The 23340-nt window shown below is 42.8% G+C and overlaps 1 protein-coding gene across 2 annotated transcripts in view; it reads left to right on the forward strand.

The window, feature by feature from the left end:
- Positions 1–23340, forward strand: part of sos2 (son of sevenless homolog 2) — a 55868-nt gene that overhangs the window by 11549 nt on the left and 20979 nt on the right. For both annotated transcript variants that reach the window (XM_080751396.1, XM_080751397.1), the window contains exons 2-7: positions 13297–13422; positions 14136–14267; positions 15247–15411; positions 17295–17501; positions 20812–20955; positions 21784–21894. In XM_080751396.1, coding sequence (XP_080607522.1) covers positions 13297–13422; positions 14136–14267; positions 15247–15411; positions 17295–17501; positions 20812–20955; positions 21784–21894 — 885 coding nt within the window. The remainder of the gene's footprint in view (positions 1–13296; positions 13423–14135; positions 14268–15246; positions 15412–17294; positions 17502–20811; positions 20956–21783; positions 21895–23340) is intronic.

The raw sequence follows: 23340 nt of genomic DNA on the forward strand, positions 1-23340 counted from the left end.
TGTCTTTTATTTTTTTGTCTGTGTGGTGTGACGTCTGTGTATGTGGGTGGGGTGGGGTTTGCACATTTATGCATCTTTGTTTCGGTGTGTCTTAATTGGGTGTCTGTCTTCTATGTGTTCATGTGGGTCTGTTTGTCTTTCTCTTTGTGTGTGTGTCAATGTTGCTCTCTGCTCCGTGGTTCCCCAGACAGTCTGGTTGTAATGGCAGATGATGTCATACCATGAATCACAAACAAGTGACACATGCTTGGCTATAATAATAACCCCTCCCCCACCTTACACACACACATGCACACACACACACACACACACACGCACTCACGCACACCACACCACACATACACAGTACACGCACGCACGCACGCACGCACACACACACACACACACACACACACACACCTACACACCTACATTACCTGCAACCTGAGCCCCATGTACACAGCCAGGAAAGTAATCAATTGAATTAGAAATGTTAACCCCGTCGTAACACTGTCACCCCTCTGTTACCACTCTGCTAATCTCAATGTGCAGTTATACCCACCAGCAAACAACAGCACCTCACCGCACTCTAGCTTTATGTTATACCATCATATTGTTGCTGTTAGGTGGAAACCTTTTATGTCCAATTATTTTGTTATTGATAACAATTGTGAAAATGGCCTACTACAACCTCACAATGTGTCATGTGAAAATTGTAGATCTGCTATTTTTTTGGATATATGAGGTTTCTACCGGACAGCAATGATATGTAACATTTTGTTGAACGTTTGTGTCGGGTAGGTATTAACACATGTTTTGTCTGGCCTTCAATTCTTTTTACCAGACAACTAGAGCTTTTGTATACAGGGGGACCAACAAATGACAGTTGGATACCTGCCAAAGTGGCTAGCAGATTAGAAAAAGAATAGAAGCAGTGCTCTTCCGAGCACAGGTCTCCACCAGGTCAGGAAGTTTATTCTGGCCTCTTGGTGGCGCTGTAATAGGCCTATGTGAAAAGGTTGCCATGTCTTCTTCTGCCTTTCACGGCAATCGGACACTGCCTGCATGATTTAGTTCCAAAACGTTGTTTTGCAAAAGTCGACCTGCTCGTGGCGTTATAACAGGCCAATGTGAAAAGGGTGGCATTTGTTCCTTGACATAGTGGGAATGTGCGTGCAAAGTTTCACAGATGGACAGGGTGCAAAACATAGTCTCCCCATGCCGAAGTCTCCCCAGCCTTCGGCCTGGCGGAGACACTTACCAGGCAGCCACAAAAACAAGGTACCAGCTATTGTCTGGAGGCTAGTATTATTTTCATGACCCAGTAGTGTGTGAACATCTGTCGTTCTTGTGTGTGTCACTGCATACTGCCTGGTGTGAGAAGGTCACTGCCCTAGCAACGGTTCGATACCCCAATTGCGGCTCGCCATTTTATAAATGTATGTATGCAATCACTCACTCATGCAACAGTATGGCACGTTGGATAAGCATTAACCAAATGGCATATCTGTGTGCCTGTGTGGCGCAATTCTGCCGGTGGTTTCACTTGAGCGGTGGATCTGGGTTTTCCTCTCACTCTCCACACAACATCGCGAGGCGTTGTGTGCTTGTAGATCGGCTGTTTTCACTAGTGATTTAATATGTTGTGAGGAAAACGTTGAGATAATAGCCATTTTGGTTAGAACTGACTGAAAATAACTTTGTACTTAAAGTTTAAAATGATACTAAATATTTTTGTGTCCAAGTGGCCAAATAAATTCCAAATATTATCAAATTATCTCGCGGCACCCCTGGACTGCCGTCGTGGCACCCCAGGATGCCCCTTCACCCACTTTGAAAACCCCTGCTTTACGGCACGGCTGGCTGGCCCTGCTCCAGTCTGCCAGTGTAGCGCGAGGCTGCCTGCTGCCTGCTGCTGGTACACCCACACATCAATACCACTCAGTCGGATGCTATGATCCTCCGTCCCAGGGGCCTACCGCTCTCAGTGTGGTGGAGAACATGGAGAACCGAGGGATAGAGGCATGTAGGGAGGGGAACTGAGGGAGAGAGGCATGTAGAGTGAGGAAGAGCGGCAATAAAGGATGCTGGGGTGAGAGAAACAGAGGGAAGAGACTAGAGAGAGTTTTAGGACTGAAGGAAGAGCGACAGCGTCAGATCTTGCAGATTGAGTGATGGACGGGCAGGCAGAGCAACAGAGGGGAAAGAGAAAGTGTGTGTGTGAGTGAAATAGAGGGAGTATTGGGACTTCCTGTATGCCGGTCTTCCATCCTTAATGGAGCTGAACCATGTAACTGAACACCTTCAGCATGGGTGTGCATGAAAGCATTGGCTCCATATACATTTCTAGACCTTTCTTTTGCATACTGTAGCTGTCTAAATGCAGCAAAGGCAGAAAATACCACCCACTACTTGCTAAATGCTGGGGGCTGTTTGCATTGAAATTCACCAGCCACTCGTGGGTGTTTTTTAAAACTATTGAAGGTCTGCAGATTCAGTTGACCCATTTTAGCTTTATAAAATAATTAATCCAATTAAACATATGGGATTACTTTTCAACTTCAGGGCTTCCCCCTGGTATTCTCTACGTCGTGCACACTTTATTTCTTTAGAATCACTCTCTGACAAATTGTGTGTGTGTGTGTGTTAGGGATGTGAAAAAAAATCGGAAATCGACGCGTCGATCGACTCACGCTCACCGCGACTCAAAAAGTACGAGTCGAAAAGTCGAAAAATATATATATTTTTTTATTTTTCAAAAGTTTTTCCCCCAAAAAAGGTTTTAATCGTTCAAAAACGTTATAAGCGTTAATGTTTTCTATATGTGAGAGGACCGTGTGTGTGTGTGTGTGTGTGTGTGTGTGTGTGTGTGTGTGTGTGTGTGTGTGTGTGTGTGTGTGTGTGTGTGTGTGTGTGTGTGTGTGTGTGTGTGTGTGTGTGTGTGTGTGTGTGTGTGTGTGTGTGTGTGTGTGTGTGTGTGTGTGTGTGTGTGTGTGTGTGTGTGGAGACGAGTGCATGCCTGCATGTGTTGTGCATTCGCATGCATGCGGCGCTAGTCAGGTCCGCGGACTACTGGTTGAGAAACACTGCTGGACCGGGGCACCGGGCTGATGTGCGCGTCATAGCAGTGCGCGCTGACTTGCCTGACTGTATCAACTCTATGGACTGGATGCTTTTGTTTACCTCCTGCCTCTGCATGCACGCTTGACACGAAAGCTCGCTTGTTAATGGCAGCGTCGCCGTTGTGTGCGATGATCACAAACCACACGTCGTTAACGTTAATGCGACACACCGGGGATATATGAGAGCGAGCGGTCAGCGCTCCCGCACGTTCCATGGACTTATTGTCACTCCGCTTCTAGTCTCTAGAGAACAGACTCCATGCTAACAAGGAAGAGCAATTATGTATTATCATTATTATTAGGGCTTTGATGCAAGTTCTGATGGGTGCAGCATACGTTGTGTTGTTTAAAGTAATGCGCCGTTGTGTGTGTGTGTGTGTGTGTGTGTGTGTGTGTGTGTGTGTGTGTGTGTGTGTGTGTGTGTGTGTGTGTGTGTGTGTGTGTGTGTGTGTGTGTGTGTGTGTGTGTGTGTGTGTGTGTGTGTGTGTGTGTGTGTGTGTGTGTGTGTGTGTGTGTGTGGGAGACGAGTGCATGCCTGCATGTGTTGTGCATTCGCATGCATGCGGCGCTAGTCAGGTCCGCGGACTACTGGTTGAGAAACACTGCTGGACCGGGGCACCGGGCTGATGTGCGCGTCATAGCAGTGCGCGCTGACTTGCCTGACTGTATCAACTCTATGGACTGGATGCTTTTGTTTACCTCCTGCCTCTGCATGCACGCTTGACACGAAAGCTCGCTTGTTAATGGCAGCGTCGCCGTTGTGTGCGATGATCACAAACCACACGTCGTTAACGTTAATGCGACACACCGGGGATATATGAGAGCGAGCGGTCAGCGCTCCCGCACGTTCCATGGACTTATTGTCACTCCGCTTCTAGTCTCTAGAGAACAGACTCCATGCTAACAAGGAAGAGCAATTATGTATTATCATTATTATTAGGGCTTTGATGCAAGTTCTGATGGGTGCAGCATACGTTGTGTTGTTTAAAGTAATGCGCCGTTGTGCTGCTCTCCTCTCAGCTGCTGCTTAGCGAAAAAAAAAGTGAAAAAAGTCAATCGACGCGTCGATTTTCGGCCGTGACGCGTCGATTCGCCAATAATGCGTCGATTAACATCCCGTGTGTGTGTGTGTGTGTGTGTGTGTGTGTGTGTGTGTGTGTGTGTGTGTGTGTGTGTGTGTGTGTGTGTGTGTGTGTGTGTGTGTGTGTGTGTGTGTGTGTGTGTGTGTGTGTGTGTGTGTGTGTGTGTGTGTGTGTGTGTGTGTGTGTGTGTGTGTGTGTGTGTGTGTGTGTAGGCTCAGGTTGCACAAGTTACTGTAAATACACAGACAGTAGTAACCACACATGTTCTCTTTAGATGTCCTCAGGTAGCCTGCCTGTTAGACATGTTACCCTGGGCGGGAGTGAGGGAAAAGACTCAGTTTCCCATGATGCCTCACGAAATACACATCCGACGGCCATGACCGGGACCCCCCGTGAACATAATAGACACATGCTGTGTACACGGAGCCCTTGTAAATCAGGTAAATACAATACTAGGAAAGCTGTGGCAGTAATCTACATTAGTTATGGCAAAACTATGGCAGTCAGTCAGAGTGTTACTACTAGAGTCTGTCAGGTTTTAGGAATATTAGTCTTCAGTCAGTCATTATAGTGTACCACAAGGGTTTGGAGACTGTGGTACATTGCATATTTTATTAGAAACACAGTTATGCACCCAAGTATAAATTAGGCTTCAGGCTGTTTGTTGAAAACCCTTACGGTGTCTGTATTTTCATGTTTTGACTATTTTCCACCTCCTAAGGAAGATAGAGAGTACTTGTTAGTCGCAGGCCACGCGATGAAACGGGGCCAGCTACTCTGTGAATGGAATCAAACGAGGGGAAACCCCCAGAGTTTCTGGTTGTGGTGACTCATAGCTCCTGGTGTCATGTGGAATTTGGTCAAGTGCTTTTCGAGGTCGAGAGAATGCATCTTATAACTTCTGCTGCGACCCCGCCCCCTCTTTTTCCATTTACAGTTTTACACTTATTATTTATAACTTTTTTGTTTTCTAGACGGAACTGGAGCCATAATTAACTAATTTCTGTCAGTTTTTTCCTGTTTTGAAAAGCATCTTAAGTGTGGTTGTCATTGTGAATCAGTCATAATGTGTAATGTGTTGGAATGTAGGGAAAAGTATACCGATATATTATGTTTAATTATTTGTCAAACTGATGGGTGGATAATATATGGAAATTATCCCAATATCATGGATCTGGTAGACACAGGCAATGTACTGTAGATATACTCATAGTAGGCCTATGGAAGGATAAATCATACCTGCAGTTGTCTGTTGGCCAGCAGTAGGCTTCAGCTTCTTTGGTGGCAATGTATATAACTATCATTTACTATAACATAATAACAATTGTGCACTTGCCACATGATGGCATATAGATAGGTTCAAGTTGTTGTTAACCCTCTTGTCTGCTCAACAGTAAAAATGCTTCAACCCTATTTTATGTTGACACTTGTTACTCGTAGAAATGCGCCTGAGCCTGTGCAAAATGGCAACGTCCACTGGAAATTTCAGCAGGTAGAACACTAGCAAGATGAGCAGTGTTCAACATCACTACATACCTACTGTAAAACACTAGAAACCCATTTTGGAGCCTCCTCTCGTTTATGCAATTGATTGCAGAATTTGCAGCCTCTTCGATTTGCAGTAGTTAAATTTTGATATTTTTAGATTAATTGTTCATCCCTACCAGAGAAGCAGAGCATTTGTTAAACCGTTTTAGCCTAATTACCCAAAGCTAAGAAGCAGCGGCATGCTTTTGAAAATGGTCAGTAATGTAAAGTGTGAGTCAGAGTCAACAGTCAGTGGGCTAAACATGCAGTGCCACCGCATGAGAACTACAGTAATAAATAACCAGTAAAGTGCAGAGACGGGGACATCCTGCCCAGTGCCGCACCGCTGTTAAGTCACAGCATAAGAATGTTCGAAGCCCGGTCGGTGCTGACCTTTGACCTCCCGTCTCGGATTCCGCACGCCGCGGGCAGTGTTGTATCATAACGCCCCACTGTACTATAGCAGGGTAATTCCACCGCCAGCATGTGAACAGCCCATCTTTTGTGTGTGTGTGTGTGTGTGTGTGAGAGAGCATCAGAACAGAGAGTGTGTTGGTGTGTAACAGAGAGAGAGAAAGTTAGTGTGTGTGTGTGTGTGTGTGTGTGTGTGAGAGTGAGAGTGAGAGTGAGAGTAAGTCAGAGAGAATGTGTGAGCGACTGACAGACGGTGAACGATTGTCAGTCTCGCTTTCTACTCGGCTCTTCTCCCACAGCTTCTCTTTCCCCCTGCCTCTCTTCTGTGGCTCCCATAATAGTATCTGAACAGACAGCATTCCAGTGAGAGGGCACAGCCCTAATGACGACAAGATAAAAGGGCTGGAGAGGCTTCTCTGTTTCCATTCGTTGGCCTGACCTTCTTTAGAGCTTCAGGCCGCAAGTGAAACGGTGGCATATGGGGCTGTTGTACTTGGATGTCTTAATTCTTCTGTAACCATTGGGACTCTCACTTGATGTTTGGGGCGGCAATGGCTGCTCAAGTGTCCTTGAGCAAGACACCTAAACCCTAACTGCTCCTGATGAGCAGCTCTGTGGCTTGCATCCGCCATCCATGTGGAACTGGGAATGTGTGAATGTAATCCATATGTTGTTAAGCATTTGGGAGAAAGACGCTATATAAATGCATAATTTAAAAATGTATTGTCTCCGCCAGCCCCGGAGGCTTGGCTTCACCCCTGTCTGTGTGTCAGTCCGTCTGTCTGTGACGTACAGTATACAGCTAATCTCCAGCAGCGTTGGCCCCATCGATGTGAAACTGTGCACACTCCCTGGAGGCCAGAGCAGAGCATCTGCCCCCCCACATTTTCACATCATGCTGATTTGTACTCCTACAGATTTTGTCCAAACATCACACAAATCATCATCTCTATAGTATGATTTTTCATATTCTGTCCTGATTGGCTTCCAAAGTTTGCAGGAGTGGCCCATTTTGAACAGAATGCCTCAAATCATCTTATGATGGTGATGATGATTCACCAAACGCAGTGTCCGGTTGCTGTGAAGCTTTGCACACATATTCCCACTAGGCCAAGCTAAAATGCCACCCTAAATGTTTAAAATATGCCTCATGGAGCCGCTATAACAGGCTGATTCACGTTTTGGCCTATACTGTAACACGTTTACTGTAGGGCATACAAATAAAATTGTAAAAAGGGAAACATTAAGGAATAAAAAAAGAGACAACATATCTACATATTAACACACCGCATATTCATCTGAATATTGTTCTTGAGATTTTGAAATAAACTGCATGAGCATAGGAGCTGGTATCTGTAATGTGGTATCTGACATTGGTGCAAGAAGAGTTAACAACAGGAAGATGTGAAGAGCCGTGGCAATTGCATAGTCTGTGGATCTGTTTTGGCGGTATACATACTGCCACCGGTCTAGTCAGGTATTATAGAGCAGATGTATTTTCTCTCCGGTCTCTTAAAGCATTTGCTGACTATTGGGGTGAGAGCAACAGGTCTCCAGTCGTTCAGACATGTCACCTTGGATTCCTTGGGAATGGGCGCACTGGTGGACATTTTGAAGCCTGCCAGAACGCAGCCTGGGACTCCTACCAGCTGTTCTACACATGCCTTTAGGACACGGCCTTCGGATGTTGACACTCTGAAGTCTATGCGCACTTCGTCCTCTGAGATGGTTAGTGGGCTGCCTGGCCTCCCTTGCCGGTGCTGCAGCTGGCTGGTTGATGTTGTTCAGGCTGGTTGATGTTGTCCCTCCATAACCCGGAGGGACAGTGTTAGATTTGCCTGGCTAGTTTGTTGCCCAGCTTTCGCCTGGGCAACAGCTGATTGATCAGTAGGATAATTTATTTCACAGCTAAAATGCTGTTACTCAGGAACCAATGCCACTTACAGGCCAATTTGTGTATACTGATTAGGGAGTCTTACTGGTATTGTGTGGTGAATGCTGTCCATGCATCTGTGGTTGGAGCTTTGGGAAGCTTTTGCAGAGATATTGTACTCCTCATAGAGCTATTCATTTATAAGTTCATGTGTTCATGTTTAGTGGTAACGATTTATGCGACTGGGCCATCTATCCATATTTGTGATTTAAAAGAAGCACAGTGATGTCACATCATGCACTTTTTCAACACAAAAGAAGTGACCATGCATTGAACTTGTAATGGACTGGTGCACGTTAACCCGTAGCACAGCTTGTTTCATTAAATATTCATGATGCTGTGTGTATCGCTCTCTTGCGTGAAAGTGTTTGTAACAGAAAATATGTTTTCTGTGCGATCTTGTCTGTGACTACGTGAGAAGAGCTTATGGCTGCACTGCCTGCAGCAACCTCAAGTTTAAATGTAATATCAAACAGCTGGCAGTGTGCTGTGAATAATAAATCAATGCCATTTACTTTACATTTACATTTGACATGTACAGTAGTATTGGCGAATATTTTATCAATTTAGAGATGGACACAAATATTCAGAAATATTGAGTATGTTTGTGCATCCCTTATTACTGGTCTTGTAAATACACTTCACAGTGCATTCACAGAGGTGTCATGTTGAGGAGCCAATCAGAGTATTGAGCAACTGCCATCATTTCTAAATAGAGCTTTAAATCTAGTGAAATTGTATATCTATATATTTTTTGTAATTCTGGGTAGGCCTGTGCCCATCCAGGCCCCTGCCCTCTCGTAGATCCACCCTTGCTGTTTCTTGTTTTTAGTTTGGACTCCCATATTCTCTCTCTATATTCTCTCTCTATAGTTAATAATTCTTTGGGAAAATGGAAAACATTAAATACAATAATATTTTATTGAAAATAAATGAAAAAAGTTATTGAAAAAACACGGTCTGCTCACGTATTAGGAGGGTATTATGAGTCACCAGAAATGGGTGTTTCTAATGAATCTATCATGGTTAAAATGGAGTTTGAAGTTACAATGGGTGTGTATGTGGAGAGGGCCTGGGCGTGTTGGAGCTGGTAACATTTACATCAAATATCTAAATACTGAATGAAGAAAATTAAAAACTGTTCAGGGTGTTCATACAAGCCTGATTAGACCATACAATGACCAAAAGTTTTTCGAAAGTGTAATATCCCTTTAATGCGCATTAAGCCTTTTTCGCTTAAATCTTTTTATGGAAACACTTCAAAATTCGAATAAACTTTCATTATCCGCAAAAACGTGTATCCGCTTGGAGGAGGTGGATTTTGAGGCTTTATCGAATAAACTAAATGTGCATTTGTGAATGGAAACGGGTCAGACAATAAATGCGAATACATTATGACGTTCTGGGTCCATATCGTCCTCCAACTTAACACTTTCCCATGCCGCTTAACGTCCATTGTATAGCGTTAGCCCACAAAACAAACCGGTTGCCCACAAAACAAACCGGTTGTTTGTTTCACACGGAGTGACACGGACCGTGTGTAAATTCCTCACGTTTTCACCTCCCGGAGTCAAGCCATCCGTGGCTAACCCTTCCTCATCACACAGTGTTGCATGCCAAAAGTGGCCGATCTACAAGCTCACAGCAGCTCGCATCCGCGTCTCCGCGCCGCGTTGTGAGCTTGCAGATCGGCCACCTTCCAGAGGACGCTGAAACTTGCAGGATGAGTGTGCACTGTGCAGCGATCGAGTCACAGCAGTCAGACGTCTCGGTTCGGTCTGAAAAAAATCAGCCCGATGAACTCATGCGACCGTCGCTAATTCGAATGACACCCGCAAATGGAAACAGGCTAAATTTGCTTTGTCTTAATGCGAATTTATGATAATTCGCTTCCTATTTTCGAATAAGCTTATGGAAACATGGCTTATGTCAGGGGTTCTCAAACCTTTTGCTGTCACGACCCCATATTATTAGCAACCCCCCCCCCCACACACACACACACACACACACACACACACACGCGATGACACATTTGTAAACTGAAACTGAAATATAGAACGGAGTTTCTTAATAATCCAGCTCTTTGGCTGTGGCGTTTTTCTCTATTGTGAGTCTGCGACACACAATTGTTAACTTTGTGGTTGGGTTGTCTGTCTGTAACAATGATCTCGCTTGCTGATCTTTGGGTGTTAACGTGTTTGTTTTTCCTTGAGAGCTCCAGATGTAGATTTCTGTTTTAAACCTGATTTGAAGACTGAATGAAAGTTTATTTAGCAGCGCTGTCAGTGTGTTACAAGAACTCTTGTTTGTGGTACAATGTTTGTTAGTAGCAATCATCCATTGTTAATAGTTGTCCTATAAGAGGAATAAAACACGGCTGTTTTGACTGCTGAAGAGAATCAATGCATCAAGGCAGGAATAAAATACTGAGGTTTAAAATTCATATGAAAAGAAAAGTTGTATTTCCTTTGGTGGTGCGTTGAGATAAGGTTCCTTCATTGTGGGCTTGTGTGCAAGTACATAAACATTACATTATTTTGATCTGGTTCATCAGACATTATAGCATCAGCCTAGTACTTAGATGCTTGAAGGTGCTGTGTGATAGGTTCACAGTCACACTCCCAGGTTATAATATTTACATGCATGTCTGTGTGTATCTAAAAAGCTGTAAATGGAACTGTGTCAGTGTATTTTGCATTATTCAACACACAGGCTGCCTCTGACCCCAGGCCCAGACAGAAGTGCAGAAACGTTGTCATGGGCCGCATGCTTGACATCCTTACTGTAAGGTGATGTAGTAAGTTACATCATCATGGATAAAACTTTAAGCCTAATTGCCAGAGTAATGTGTGATATATTTTGTACCTTGATTGTTTAAAGGGATATTTCACTTTAAAAAAAACTTTTGGTCATTTTATCATCTAATCAGGCTTTTATGAACACCCTGAACAGTTTTTAATTTGCTTCATTCAATATTAAGATATTTGATGGAAATGTTATCAGGCCCTCCTCCCTGTCCAGGGCCCCTCCCCATACACACCCATTGTAACTTCAAACATTTTAACCATGATAGATTCATTAAAAACACCCATTATATTTTCTGGTGACTCATACTACCCTCCTAATACGTGAGCAGTGGGCTGTGTTTTTTGATAATCTTTTTCATTTATTTTTAATGATTCTTTGGGAAAATTGAAAAGATTAAATACAATAAAAAATATGAATAATAAATTAAGATGCGTATAAAAAAAACACTGCCTGCTCACGTATTAGGAGCGTAGTACGAGTCACCAGAAAAAAATAATGGGTGTTTTTAATGAATCTATCATGGTTAAAATGAAGTTTGAAGTTACAATGGGTGTGTATGGGGCCCTCCTCCTGGAGGAGGAGGCCTGATAACATTTACATCAAATATCTAAATATTGTATGAAGCAAATAAAAGCTCACGTTGCGTCGCAGTTGCAGCCGCTGTGAGCTTGTAGATCACACTCGGCTGCGGCGCCGGAAGCTGCCTGCACCTTCTGCGCAATGGGCTAATAGTCCTTTTTAAAGACATTGTGCAGTGATGTTTTCCCCCCTACAACATAATCATCAGGTATTATGATTGTCAGGTGGGTGGTGACCCAGCTGGAGTTGGCCACACCTACAGTGTTGTTGTCATATACTGTATATAGAAAGCTAGATACCTCATTCATTGGCCACTACAGTTCATAAGAAAGTCCAGGTGGAAGTGCACGCTGCCAATCAAACTGATTCCTGGCTAATCAGTCTTCTCTTGGACCTATCCATTCAATTTAAAGGACCTTTATTTGGAATGTTTACATTGCCAAAGCAAGCGTCCCTGATCATGCGCGGCTCAGCAGTTATTGAGAGCTGCGGTCGAAAAGACCTGCCCCCACCCGCCTCTGATTGACCTAGCGAACTGTCTGTGACACACACCGAAGCGTGCTTCTGAATTCCGCCTGGACACTATGGTTGTTGTATGGTAAATAGGGGAGGGGATGATTTTATGTCATTAAATCAGTGTATTTCAAATTGATCCTTTTGACTCAGAGGCTTTCAGCTTTCAGGAAGTAACCAAAAATACACAGGGAAGACATATTTGCATATTATAACCACACCTGTGGGTCTCTATTAGAGTAATGTTAACTCCATAGACGCATACAAATCAGAAACTATGGCAACACCTCTTTAAATGAACCCTCAGTCCTCTACTAGTCTTAAAGTGGACCAAAAAGTGGACCAACAGGAAAGGGACTCGGTTATTTTAGTTTTCACTTTCGCATCGTCACAAAAGGGTTGTCTCTCTTGTGTCAGAGGATTTGCTGATTTTTCAAATTGTATTGAGTGTGGTAAATAAAAGTACCTTTGATACAGCCTAGTTCCTTACTTTGATGCAGCACTGCAGTGCGGTTCTAATGAAGTTCCTTGCTTCCATATGAACTGCAAATTATAGGGAAACCTTTAGCTCTTGCATTTCTGTACATTGACCGTTGCCCTTTCATGTCCTTTTGGCTTCATTATATATCTGGATAAATGTCATTTCTTCCTCGGACCAAACTACTCCTCGTTCACTAGTCTTTAAGTGTTAACAGCAGCCATGGTTCTATTAGCCTGGCAGGGCTAAAATAATATGGCATTAGCAAAACTACTAGTGCTTAACAATGCACAGGTTGAGCAAACCACAATGCAGAATTGAAGTGTAACGTATTCAGACCACCTACGTTCCAAGGAGGTAGGGCACGTTTCAGAGGGGTCTGAGTTCATTTGGAGTGTTCTGTTCATACAGTATAATATGCACAACAAATTCTGCCTAATCGCTCCGGGTTCATTTGCTGGGTTGAAAGTATGAACAGTGAACACAGCATCAACGTCACAAAGGCAGTTTTTCCACCATAGCTCTGCAAGAGGCTAGCTGTGTCTATTTAAGGGTCTTTGTGTGTCTGTGTCTAGAGCAAATCTCACAAACTGCAGTGTTGAACCAATCATCCCACACTTTGTATGCACGCTGCCACTGCATGCCAGTAGGCCTCGGAAATCTGTGATCCATATGGGAGCCACACTGTGCCTATGTGGCCCCCAAGAACCAAATGAATACATTTATATTATTTATAGTATTTGTTAAATAGGAGATATATTTGTTAAATTGGATATATATATAAACATATGTTGCATCTTTTCTCATACAGCTGTGGCAATGGAAAATAACGTCTCTCCTACATTTGTCTCGGTTTTCCAGGTGCAGATGCAAGTTCACCCAAACCTGTCGGCCAAGGAAGACGCTCTGCAGCACATCGAGGAGTTGATCCTCCAGCTCCTCAACATGCTGTGTGTGGCCCAGCCCCGCTCTGTTCAGGACGTGGAGGTAATTGACTTCCTGTCTCATTCCTGAAACACTGCTAAAGTCTACATCAGTGTTCTTCTGCAGGATTCTTCAAGGTGTCAGGTGTTCTGAAAGTGGAAAAAATGTTGCAGGAGGCTTGATATTAAATAAGAGTTGTGATGTTTTTTATGCGTTTCGTTGCCTTCACAAATGGGTAAAGGTACAGTTTCGTGACTTTACATTTCACTCGTACAAGGTCAAAGGATACCTCAAAAAAGCTTTTGTGCTTGTTTTGTTTCATTTGGGGTCCTTTTTTAACTCATAACATAGAATGACAGAAAAATAAAACACGGTACAATGCAGTCGTAAAACACAATGCAAAATAAATGGTATTTGGTGAGGATAGGCTTTGTTATCTTTTACCAGTTTCAAGTGTGTTTGTATTTGCTAAAGAAGTGTTTAATTTTTTGAGTGTAGCAAAAATAGTTTTTAGTGTAACAACATTTTCATAAAATACCAAAGAAGTGTTACATCTTTTTTTATTTACGTGACGCCCGCTACTACTGTCTGTGCAGCCTGCGAAGATGTGACCCTTCACCAGTGGGGGACGTGAACTTTAACCTGCTCCGATTCCACTCCTCACGCTGCAACACCTAACACACTGATTTCCACATTATAAATACATAGATGGATGCGTGCGTGATGCGTATGTGTTATGTGGATAGCAAAGTCTAAGTCTCCCTTTTCCTTTCCAGGAACGGGTCCAGAAGACCTTTCCCCACCCTATCGATAAGTGGGCTATAGCTGACGCCCAGTCGGCTATCGAAAAACGCAAGCGGAGAAATCCTTTACTTCTCCCGGTGGACAAGATACATCCTCTGCTTAAGGTAAAGACCCCAACCCAGATTAGGTCACCATTCTTTCCAATACATTGCTGTGTACACAATGTTCTACATCCATTTTGGATTGAAATAATTACCAGAAGTTTGTCATTCAATGTCAATATACAGCATGGATGGTCTAGTCAGCATACATTTTTGTGGTTTTTCATTTTGGGCAACATACTATATGAACCACCATTTTACTACTAACAAATGTTAATAATAATTTTCATCTGACTAGGGATAGCCAAAAGTTAACCGTTACCGTTTAACCATTAAGAAATCGGTTGCCGGTAAACACTAATGGTTAATGGTGGCTGTAAAAAAAAAAGGGTTATTTTGAAGGGGTAAGTCAACCCCCAAAAGCCCTGGTCACCAATGCCTCTGTAACATCACCCATCACCCAAGAGCTTAAAACTTAAAACTTGCTAGTGTTAGGAGTGGAACATTAAATCAGCCGTCTTTACACGTAGCCTACTCTGTGTAAAGACGGCTGACAGACACACTGCAGTGCAGACCTGGCAGCTAACTGTTTGTGTGTCTCTGTGTGTTTATGATGAACTGGGAGTCAGTTTGTGCAATTATTTACTATTAATTTTACTATTACATTAACATGTTTCCACATTGGGTGTTAATCTGTTCTAGAGCTTGTGCTGCTGCTGTTGCAGCCGTGTTACATTAGACATGTCATATGTCAATCCTACCGTGTTGCAAAAAACACATTTCTTATAGAAAACATTTGTATTCTTGTTGTTTTAATGTGTAAATATGGCACTTTATTATTGGGGGGGGGGGGGGGGTGGTTTATTTTCCTTTTTTAATTTTTTATGGGTTAAATAGTGCATTTTTGAACACATTTCCTTAGCCGTTAACGGTTATGTAGCGGTTAACTGGTTAAGAAAACGGCTCCATTTAGCTATCCCTACATCTGACTATGTTTACAGTAACTTCATAGCTGATTCCTTTCCCGTTTGTCTCTCAACAGGAGGTCCTGGGATATAAGGTTGACTACCACGTCTCCTTGTACATTGTGGCAGTGCTTGAATACATATCAGCAGACATACTGAAGCTGGCAGGCAATTATGTCGGCAACATCCGGCACTATGAAATCAGCCAGCAGGACATCAAGGTGTCCATGTGTGCAGACAAGGTAGATTCTATGTTCTTAATATTGTCTTTAAATCTGTCTTCTCTTTTTCCTTTTTTACTAAAACGGTATTTCAGCCATCAAAGTTCTTCATCAGAATTGCTTTCATTGCATAATTGTTGGGACACAACCTTGGCTCAAACAGTTATGCACTGACCAGTGACCACATGAATAGCAAAGTTCTTGTCATATGCTCTCTATATACCCTCTTTCTCGTCTCTGCTTTATTAGCTAACAAAGCCTAAAAACATTTAAAAATGAATAACCCTTTAAAGAGCAACATTGCAGATTTTTAGCCTGAATCTGTAGTGATGAGGTATCTCTTTAGAACATGTTAACATAACCCTTCACAGTTTGTTGTGTCAAGTGCCAGCTCTCAGTGAAGCTGGAAATCAAGGCCTAAGATGAGTTGAAACTTGTCATTCTACATAGGCTGGCCTCCTTACGATAGAACAGTAGGATTTAGGTCATTCCGATGACCCAAAATTCTAGTTTGAGGACCTAAGGGTTTTTTCCAGGTCAGGACAGGCAGACCTCCATACCTCAGTAGCAAAAAAAACTCTATTGGAACAAATTCCTCTTCTAACCTTTTCAGGCCACGACCCCCATAAATAACCATACCTGAACTGGGGACCCCCCACCCTGACAAGCACTTGGAATTGTAGGAGTTGAGGCAATACATTCCATTTGACTCGGTTCCCACAGATATTGTGAAAATAGCAGATCTACAAGCTCACGACACCTCGCAAAGAGAGGCGTTGTGAGCTGGCAAATCGGATATTTTCAAAATGTTTGCCCCTTTTTACAATTTGGCACAATGTTTGACAAGTTTTATAAAGTGTAGTTTGTTGAATACTTTGGATGCATTGATGATCCATTGCAATTTTTATGGTATTACAAATGTCAAAAGTCCTTAACCCATTTAGGCCTGAACACATTATGACGCAATATTTTATGCTTTAACTATTGAAAAATAGCAGATATACAAGCGAGCTTGTAGATCTGCTATTTTTGAAAAATCGTGAAAATTTGATTTTTGACCCGATTACATAAGTGTCTTTTGAATCCTTCTAAGATTTTTTGAAAAACCGATGTTTGTATGTCAACAATCTGGCCAGCCATCGTCAAAGAAAAAGGTCCTTTTCACTTAACTGGAGCTCAGTTAGTCTGTCCTTGAGAGACTACTATGTCAGTGGTGCTCAAACCTTTTCATGTGAAGGACCCCCAAAATGATATTTATTTGGCCACGGACCCCCATCTCAAAATATGTAGTTCCAGGGACCACCCAGAAGCAAAATTTGAGTTACAAACGTTCGCTTTGAAAAATACATATATTCAAAGATTTGCACACATTTTCATGACTTTTTCAAAAATAGCAGATCTACAAGCTCAGGCCTAAATGGGTTAAATTGTCACTTCGCTGTCCTCTGGGGACCCCCTCAAAATCATGTCCCAACACACAGGTTGAGAATGGTCCTCTCTTCCTTCATCTGACGCAGGGACGTGCAGAGAATGTTAGAGAGGCAGGGGCTGAAATGTCCAAATATCGAAAATAGCAGACCTCCAAGGCAAGCTCGACGTGTTGTGAGCTTGGAGGTCGGCTATTTTCGATGCTTGATTTTTACACAGAGAGGGCAATTCTTACAACATAAGATGCTGCGTTCAAGTTCAGGAGAGTTTGTACAAGGCTATTCTCTTGAATGCCGCCTTCAGGTATGGCATGGGAAAGAGGGGGCATTTGCATTTCTTTCACCATAGTAAAAACTGCATTCATGGTCTGGAGAGGGCACTTCTTACAGACGGATAAAAGGCAGGGGTTCAAGCCCCCTTTGATGTCTTTGCGTGCACGTGCCTGATCTGATGCGTGTCTGTCTTTCCATCTGCAGGTGCTGATGGACATGTTTGACCAGGAGGAGGACATCGGTCTGGTGTCCCAGTGCACAGACGAGCCCTCCTCCTCTGGGGAGCTCACCTATGACGACCAGGTGAGGCAGGAGATCGCCGAGGAACGACAGTACCTGAGAGAACTCGACCTCATCATCAAAGTGTTCCGGCATCACTTTTTGTCCAACAACAAAATCTTCACGCCTCAGGTGAGGAAGGACGGTTTTTCATGTTTAGCTCTTAACACGTATTGCTCGTACTCTTATTGAGCTCATCGATTGCCAAGGCCTGAGTTTCCCCGAGTATTTCCCGATGTCTCTGACTGCCTGGCCCGGGTTCTCCAAGTTATCAATTAACTATCCTATTTATAAAATGTATTAAAAAAGAATCGCTGAAAAAAGGTGGTGAAGTCCTTCCTGTCTGCGCCGGAAACAAGATCCGGATCTGCATTGGCTCTCATTCAAAAGCTTGCAGACCAACCCACTTTTCTCTGTTTCTAGATCCTGTGACAGTCTGCTTATAGCATGCTATCGTTTGGTCACGCATGAATCCTTTTGTGATTGTCCTTGCGCACGCACCACGTGCATGCGCAAAAAGCGGCGATCACATAAAAAGGTTAGAAAATCATATTATCGTGGCAGGCAACTGTGAAAGTCTCAGTTCTTCCTTGGCAATCAATTTAAGCTTATATCTTTATGGTTGTTTGTTGGGAGGTATCGAGCAAGTATGTCTGTGTCCCTTTTATACCCATATATGGAGATGGAGATATATGGAGTCATCCATGTGCTACTAAGTACAATTGTCATGGTAACGTACTGGGTGCAACATATGCTCTGACAACGAGTACAGCAATTATTGCAAAAATGGGTGGGATGAGTGGCATTCCCAACTTGCATCGTTCCAGAGTAGGCCGAGACCAGCCTAGTGTCTTTATAACGGCGGAAAGGGTGGTTCAGACACTCCTGTTAAATGTTACCTGGTAGTGTGCAGAATCGCTGGTCTACAAAAAAAGTCTCCCTTGAATTGCATTCAAAGTAAGCCGCTTCTTACAACCAAAATTATATTTTCTGCTGAGCAGCAAATTCATGTGGAAACGGCTGTGTCCACATGTGGCACAATTCCTATTGCAGTGTTCAACTGTGAAGATTTGCAAGATGATTTCTTTTGTTAATATTGTACAGGCTTGGGGGAGAACGTGAGCCATGACAAAAGCTCACAGTAAAACCCTCTCAACAGCAATGCTCCCTAATGCTCTCCAACTGCAGTTTGATGACTTACTTAACAAAGCTGACTGCAAACAAATCCACCATAAGAACATTTAAAGATTAGAACTGAAATGCTGTAATTAACTAGCTGCTAATCATCACATTCACAGTGGAACTCGTTTGATTTTACAATCTGCTTTGGAAAGGTAAAACCGGGCATTACTTTACTGACAGCCTTCTAAGGAAAAAGTAGCTTTCGCCTCAACAATTTTCTTCAGTGATGTGAAAGATTGTCCTGCTGCTACTTGCCACATTGACTGAAACCATTCTCACCTTAAGGCACACCGCACTGAAAAATGGGCGCCATGCCAGAGAGTTTGAATCCAACTCGGAGACCTGAGTTGCATGTTGGCCCTCCTCTCCACCCTCATGTTGCCGTCTCATCTCAATAAAGTTACAAATCTTTAAAAAGAAGAAGGGGGGGGGGAGAGACGATATTATGTCTCAAACATGCTGGTAGTGGGTGGAAGTAAGGCAGGGTGGGCCTATTAAAACTTAAACACTGAAGCTGATTGGTCGCTCAGTGGGTTGAGAAAGACTGAGTGGAAAAGTAACGTTTTTATGGGCTGCTGGCTGCGGCTTTGCATATTTTGGGTTGGGTAATTTGCGGTATCGTTTGGGTGAGGAGGATGGTCCTATCGCAGGCCCTGTGGAACGCAGAACATGTAATTACTGTGAGACAGGAACAACATGTGCAGCCCCTGCCAAAATAACCTCAATTATGTCTGGTGAAACACGGCGTAATCTCAAATTACTTGGGAGAGGAGTTGAGAAAGTGCTATGGTCAAATAATTACAGGACCCAACTTCTGCTCATGCTGGGGCAGCCAATAATCTCCACATTCTATTTTCAGTTGTTTCTCATCATTTTGATGGATGATTCCTTTTTTTCTCTCTCTCTGGCTTGCAAGCAAATTAGACCTGCTGTTGCCTCCACTGTATGTTGTCATCATGGATCTTTTTTTAAACGTATTTATCCAGGGCAGGTTAGCTGAGTCTGCATATTCTATTTCAGCAACACCCTTTTTCTCACTGCTCAATGCTAGCATTAGCCCAGTGAGCAGCCTCTGTTTGGTGTTGAGCTCAAGGGCACCTTGATGATATTACTTGGAGTTTGAATTTATTTTTTTATTTATTTCCTTGCCTGGTCTGGAGATTTCAACTAGTAAATCTCAACAGTGTTTGTTACTTTTAAATTGGAATTTAGTTACCATTCCACCATCCTTTACCACCCTTATTTACTTTATTTTATTATTACCGTTAAAATAAAGGGGTTATCCTAGTTATCCATTCATTTTCTTGGCTAATTTGAGATGCCTTGTTTATATACTTCACTCCATGCCTGTATGACCTGTGAGTGTGTAAAAAGTCTAAAAAAAATGAAAGGGTGACAGTGTGGCCTAGTGGTTAGAGTGACCTACTTGTTGACAAAATGTCACTCATTTGATAACCACAATAATGACATGCCCCTCTCACTGTAGGTTAGGGCTGTCACAATTATTACATAATCGTCTAATCGCAATTTTTTGACATAATCGTGATTATTTTTCATAATCGTCAAAAATGTTCATACCGGTATATATTTGTTTTAAGTAAAAAATAGTGGAAATAGCAGATCTACAAGCTCACAACGCGTCGCATTGCAGCGCGCTGTGAGCTTGTAGATCGGCTATTTCCACTATCAATGTTATTTTTAAGTATAAAGTTGTCAAATATGTCAGTAATGTCTTTGTATATTTAGGTCATGTGTCATATCTACCATGTGCAACTTCAAAGCCTAAAAGCCAAACAGAAATGTAATTGTCAACGACAAAAACACAAATAAATCGTTAATCGCAATCATTTGAGTGACAATTAATCGTCATGTAAAATGTCACAATTGTGACAGCCCTACTGTAGGTTGCACTTGATAAGAACATGCAATGTACTGTAAATGTTCCTTCCTGTAATCTTTCTGTTGCAGAACAGTACTGCCTGTTTTGCCACCACGAAGGATGGTTGCCTAATAGCTTGTGTATTATTGGAAAATGCCACCAGCCGTTTCTGTTCTTTACCAGTCATGACTGTGACTATTACATATCCCATTTAGCTTATTTCTTTGCTTTTTAACGCCACCCACAAACCTGCTTATGGATCAGTTCCCTCAACTCTTCTGTGTCAATATTTCCCCCAATTTCAGTTCAGTCACCCCTCACTACAGTTTATCCAGTTGTACAGTTGTCACTCTGTTCATTACTAATCCTTTTCTCCCCCAGGATGTAGAGGTTATCTTCAGTAACATCATGGACATCCACGAGTTGACACTGAAGCTCCTCGGTCTGATCGAAGACGCCGTGGAGATGACGGCAGACGGCAGCCCGCACCCTTTGGTCGGTAGCTGCTTTGAGGACCTGGCAGAGGTACACACGAAACGTTCTGTAGCAGCGCTGCAAGCTGTAGTATATTCTATAGAAGGGGAAGTGGTTTAAAAAACATTCCTTTAGCGTATTCTGCTACTGTGCATAGGTATGGAAGTCTGCCTGTCTTGACCTGGAAAACCACATAGGTCAGGGGGGGGCAACTTTGATGATGGCGAGGGCCACTATATTTCCACCTTCACTCCAGAGGGCCACATTGCATATTGCTATGTCCTACTTTGTCATTCTAGTATCTCATACAACAGAAGCAAAAAATAGCAGATCTACAAGCTCAAAACGCATCGCGCTGCGATGCGTTTTGAGCTTGCAGATAGGCTATTTTGTGCTTATTTTGAATTGGAAGCCTGAATAATTTTGTTGTTATTTTTTAATTGGAATCCTGAAATGTACCATTTTGATTTAATTTCAAACACATTTAATTATATACTCATGTAAACTTTATGAACCTAAATACAAATACATTCGACATAAATAAATACATTTTAATACTACTATACTAGACAATAAGCTACTAATATAGACTGACGGAATTAAAGCAGGCCATGTTTGGAATTATAACAGCTGAAATCAATAATATATCAGTATTCCCATATGAACCTGTGGGCTGCCAGTTGCCCATGTATGCCATAGGTCTTCAAACTCAGACTTTCCCTGATTATTTGGGTTGAACTTGGGGTTAATCGGAATGAGAATTTCAATAATCACCTTAACAAAGCCACAAAACGGCATCCAAGGTTACATACGCATGTGAATGCACTCAATGTCATCCCCGTGGAGGCTCAAGAGTCTCTTCCCTGTCTGTTCCTCCAGGAGCAGGCGTTTGACCCATATGAGACCTTGTCTCAGGACATCCTTAGCAAGGAGTTCCAGGAGCACTTCAACAACCTGATGGCACGATCCACTGTCTGTCTGTACTTCCAGGTAAGACCTTCAGCAAACGGGGTCCACCCTATGTTCCCCAGGTTCTATGTTCCCCACCTCACAGCATTAGTTTTAGTGAGGTTAGGGTTAGGTTTAGGTGGTAAGAAAGTGGGGAACATAGAACCTGGGGAACATAGAACCTGTGGAACATAGATACGGTCCCCAGCAAACAGTTATGGACTCTTGAGTTATAGACTCTCCTTAGTCTGTCACGGTTGTTTAGGAAATACTTTAGTTTGTGTTCAGATCTAACCCTTGAAATGCAAAAACAAGGGATGGAACTAGTTAAGTAATTTAGGGAAATGTTTTTCAGCCATGCACATATTGACTTATCCTTAAACCTTTTTCTTTGAGGTATCCTGATATCCATCAGTCATGGGTCCATTCTACATCATACTTTTTTTTTATTTTTTTTTAGATCTCACAGGTTTGAAGCCCACCCTAGGACCATTGTCACATCCTCCTCTTTCCCCCTCTCTCTGTCCCATCTTTGCTGTTAATCTCCTCTATCATATAAGGCGCAAAATACTGTAGACATAGCCGTAATTGTAAATGTTTGTTTAATGTGAAAGCTCAAGTAGGTCACTCTGTGTGTTTATACCAGCACAAGAACGTCTGACCGTTATTCCTGTCTCACTTTGAAGTGAACCTGGGTGCCGGGTGGAATGCCTCCAGCACTGTTTTAGGGCATGTCATGACATATTCAATGTCCTGTGTACCGTTTATTCACTGCTGCCGCATTGTTTTATTTGGACATTCCTCACAGGAATAGCATTGAATTATGCTCAGTGGGGTGCAGTTTGGCAGGCCCCTTTGAAGATGAAATATTTGCTGGTGTTTTCTCAGGCCGAAAAAACCGCGGAGAGCCACAACGTTCACATGTAATCATATTAGAAAGCCAAGCCCAAAGCGTAGAGAGTAACATATCCAAGCAGTGCACTCAGTGCTAATGTGGAATGAGTTAAGTGCCGCTGCTAATTGTTTTAATACAATACAGTATGTTTAATATTTGTGTTATCTGAAAACTTCCCTCCCTGGTTTTGGGGCATGCCATGTTTAACCGGACACCTCCAGTCAAGCACATTCTTTGTTTAATATTTGTGGACTACAGTTTGTATTGCTCTGATAACAAAGAACCAGTACTGCTCATTACTGTGTTGGCTCAACAGGACCAGTCTAGTTTAGCTCAAGCATAGATCAACAACACTAGAGCAGAGCACCCTCAGTGCTAGCCTCTGATTACTGTTTATTTTGAAGGCTGATGTTCGGAAGAGAAAGTGGAGAAAATATACAGCGCAGCCCACCAAGTTCAAATTAAAGCTTTGAATCACAATGGATGGATTTGTGTTGTCTGTGGTCCCCTTTGGTGGGGGTAAGGGGGGGTGCTGGTCCAATTTGTTGACATCTTCTCCTTGGCGGCTCTAAAATTAAACATAACATATTAAA

Source organism: Nannobrachium achirus, assembly GCF_963921795.1.
Source record: "Nannobrachium achirus genome assembly, chromosome: 20".
NCBI classification, from domain to species: Eukaryota; Metazoa; Chordata; class Actinopteri; order Myctophiformes; family Myctophidae; genus Nannobrachium; species Nannobrachium achirus.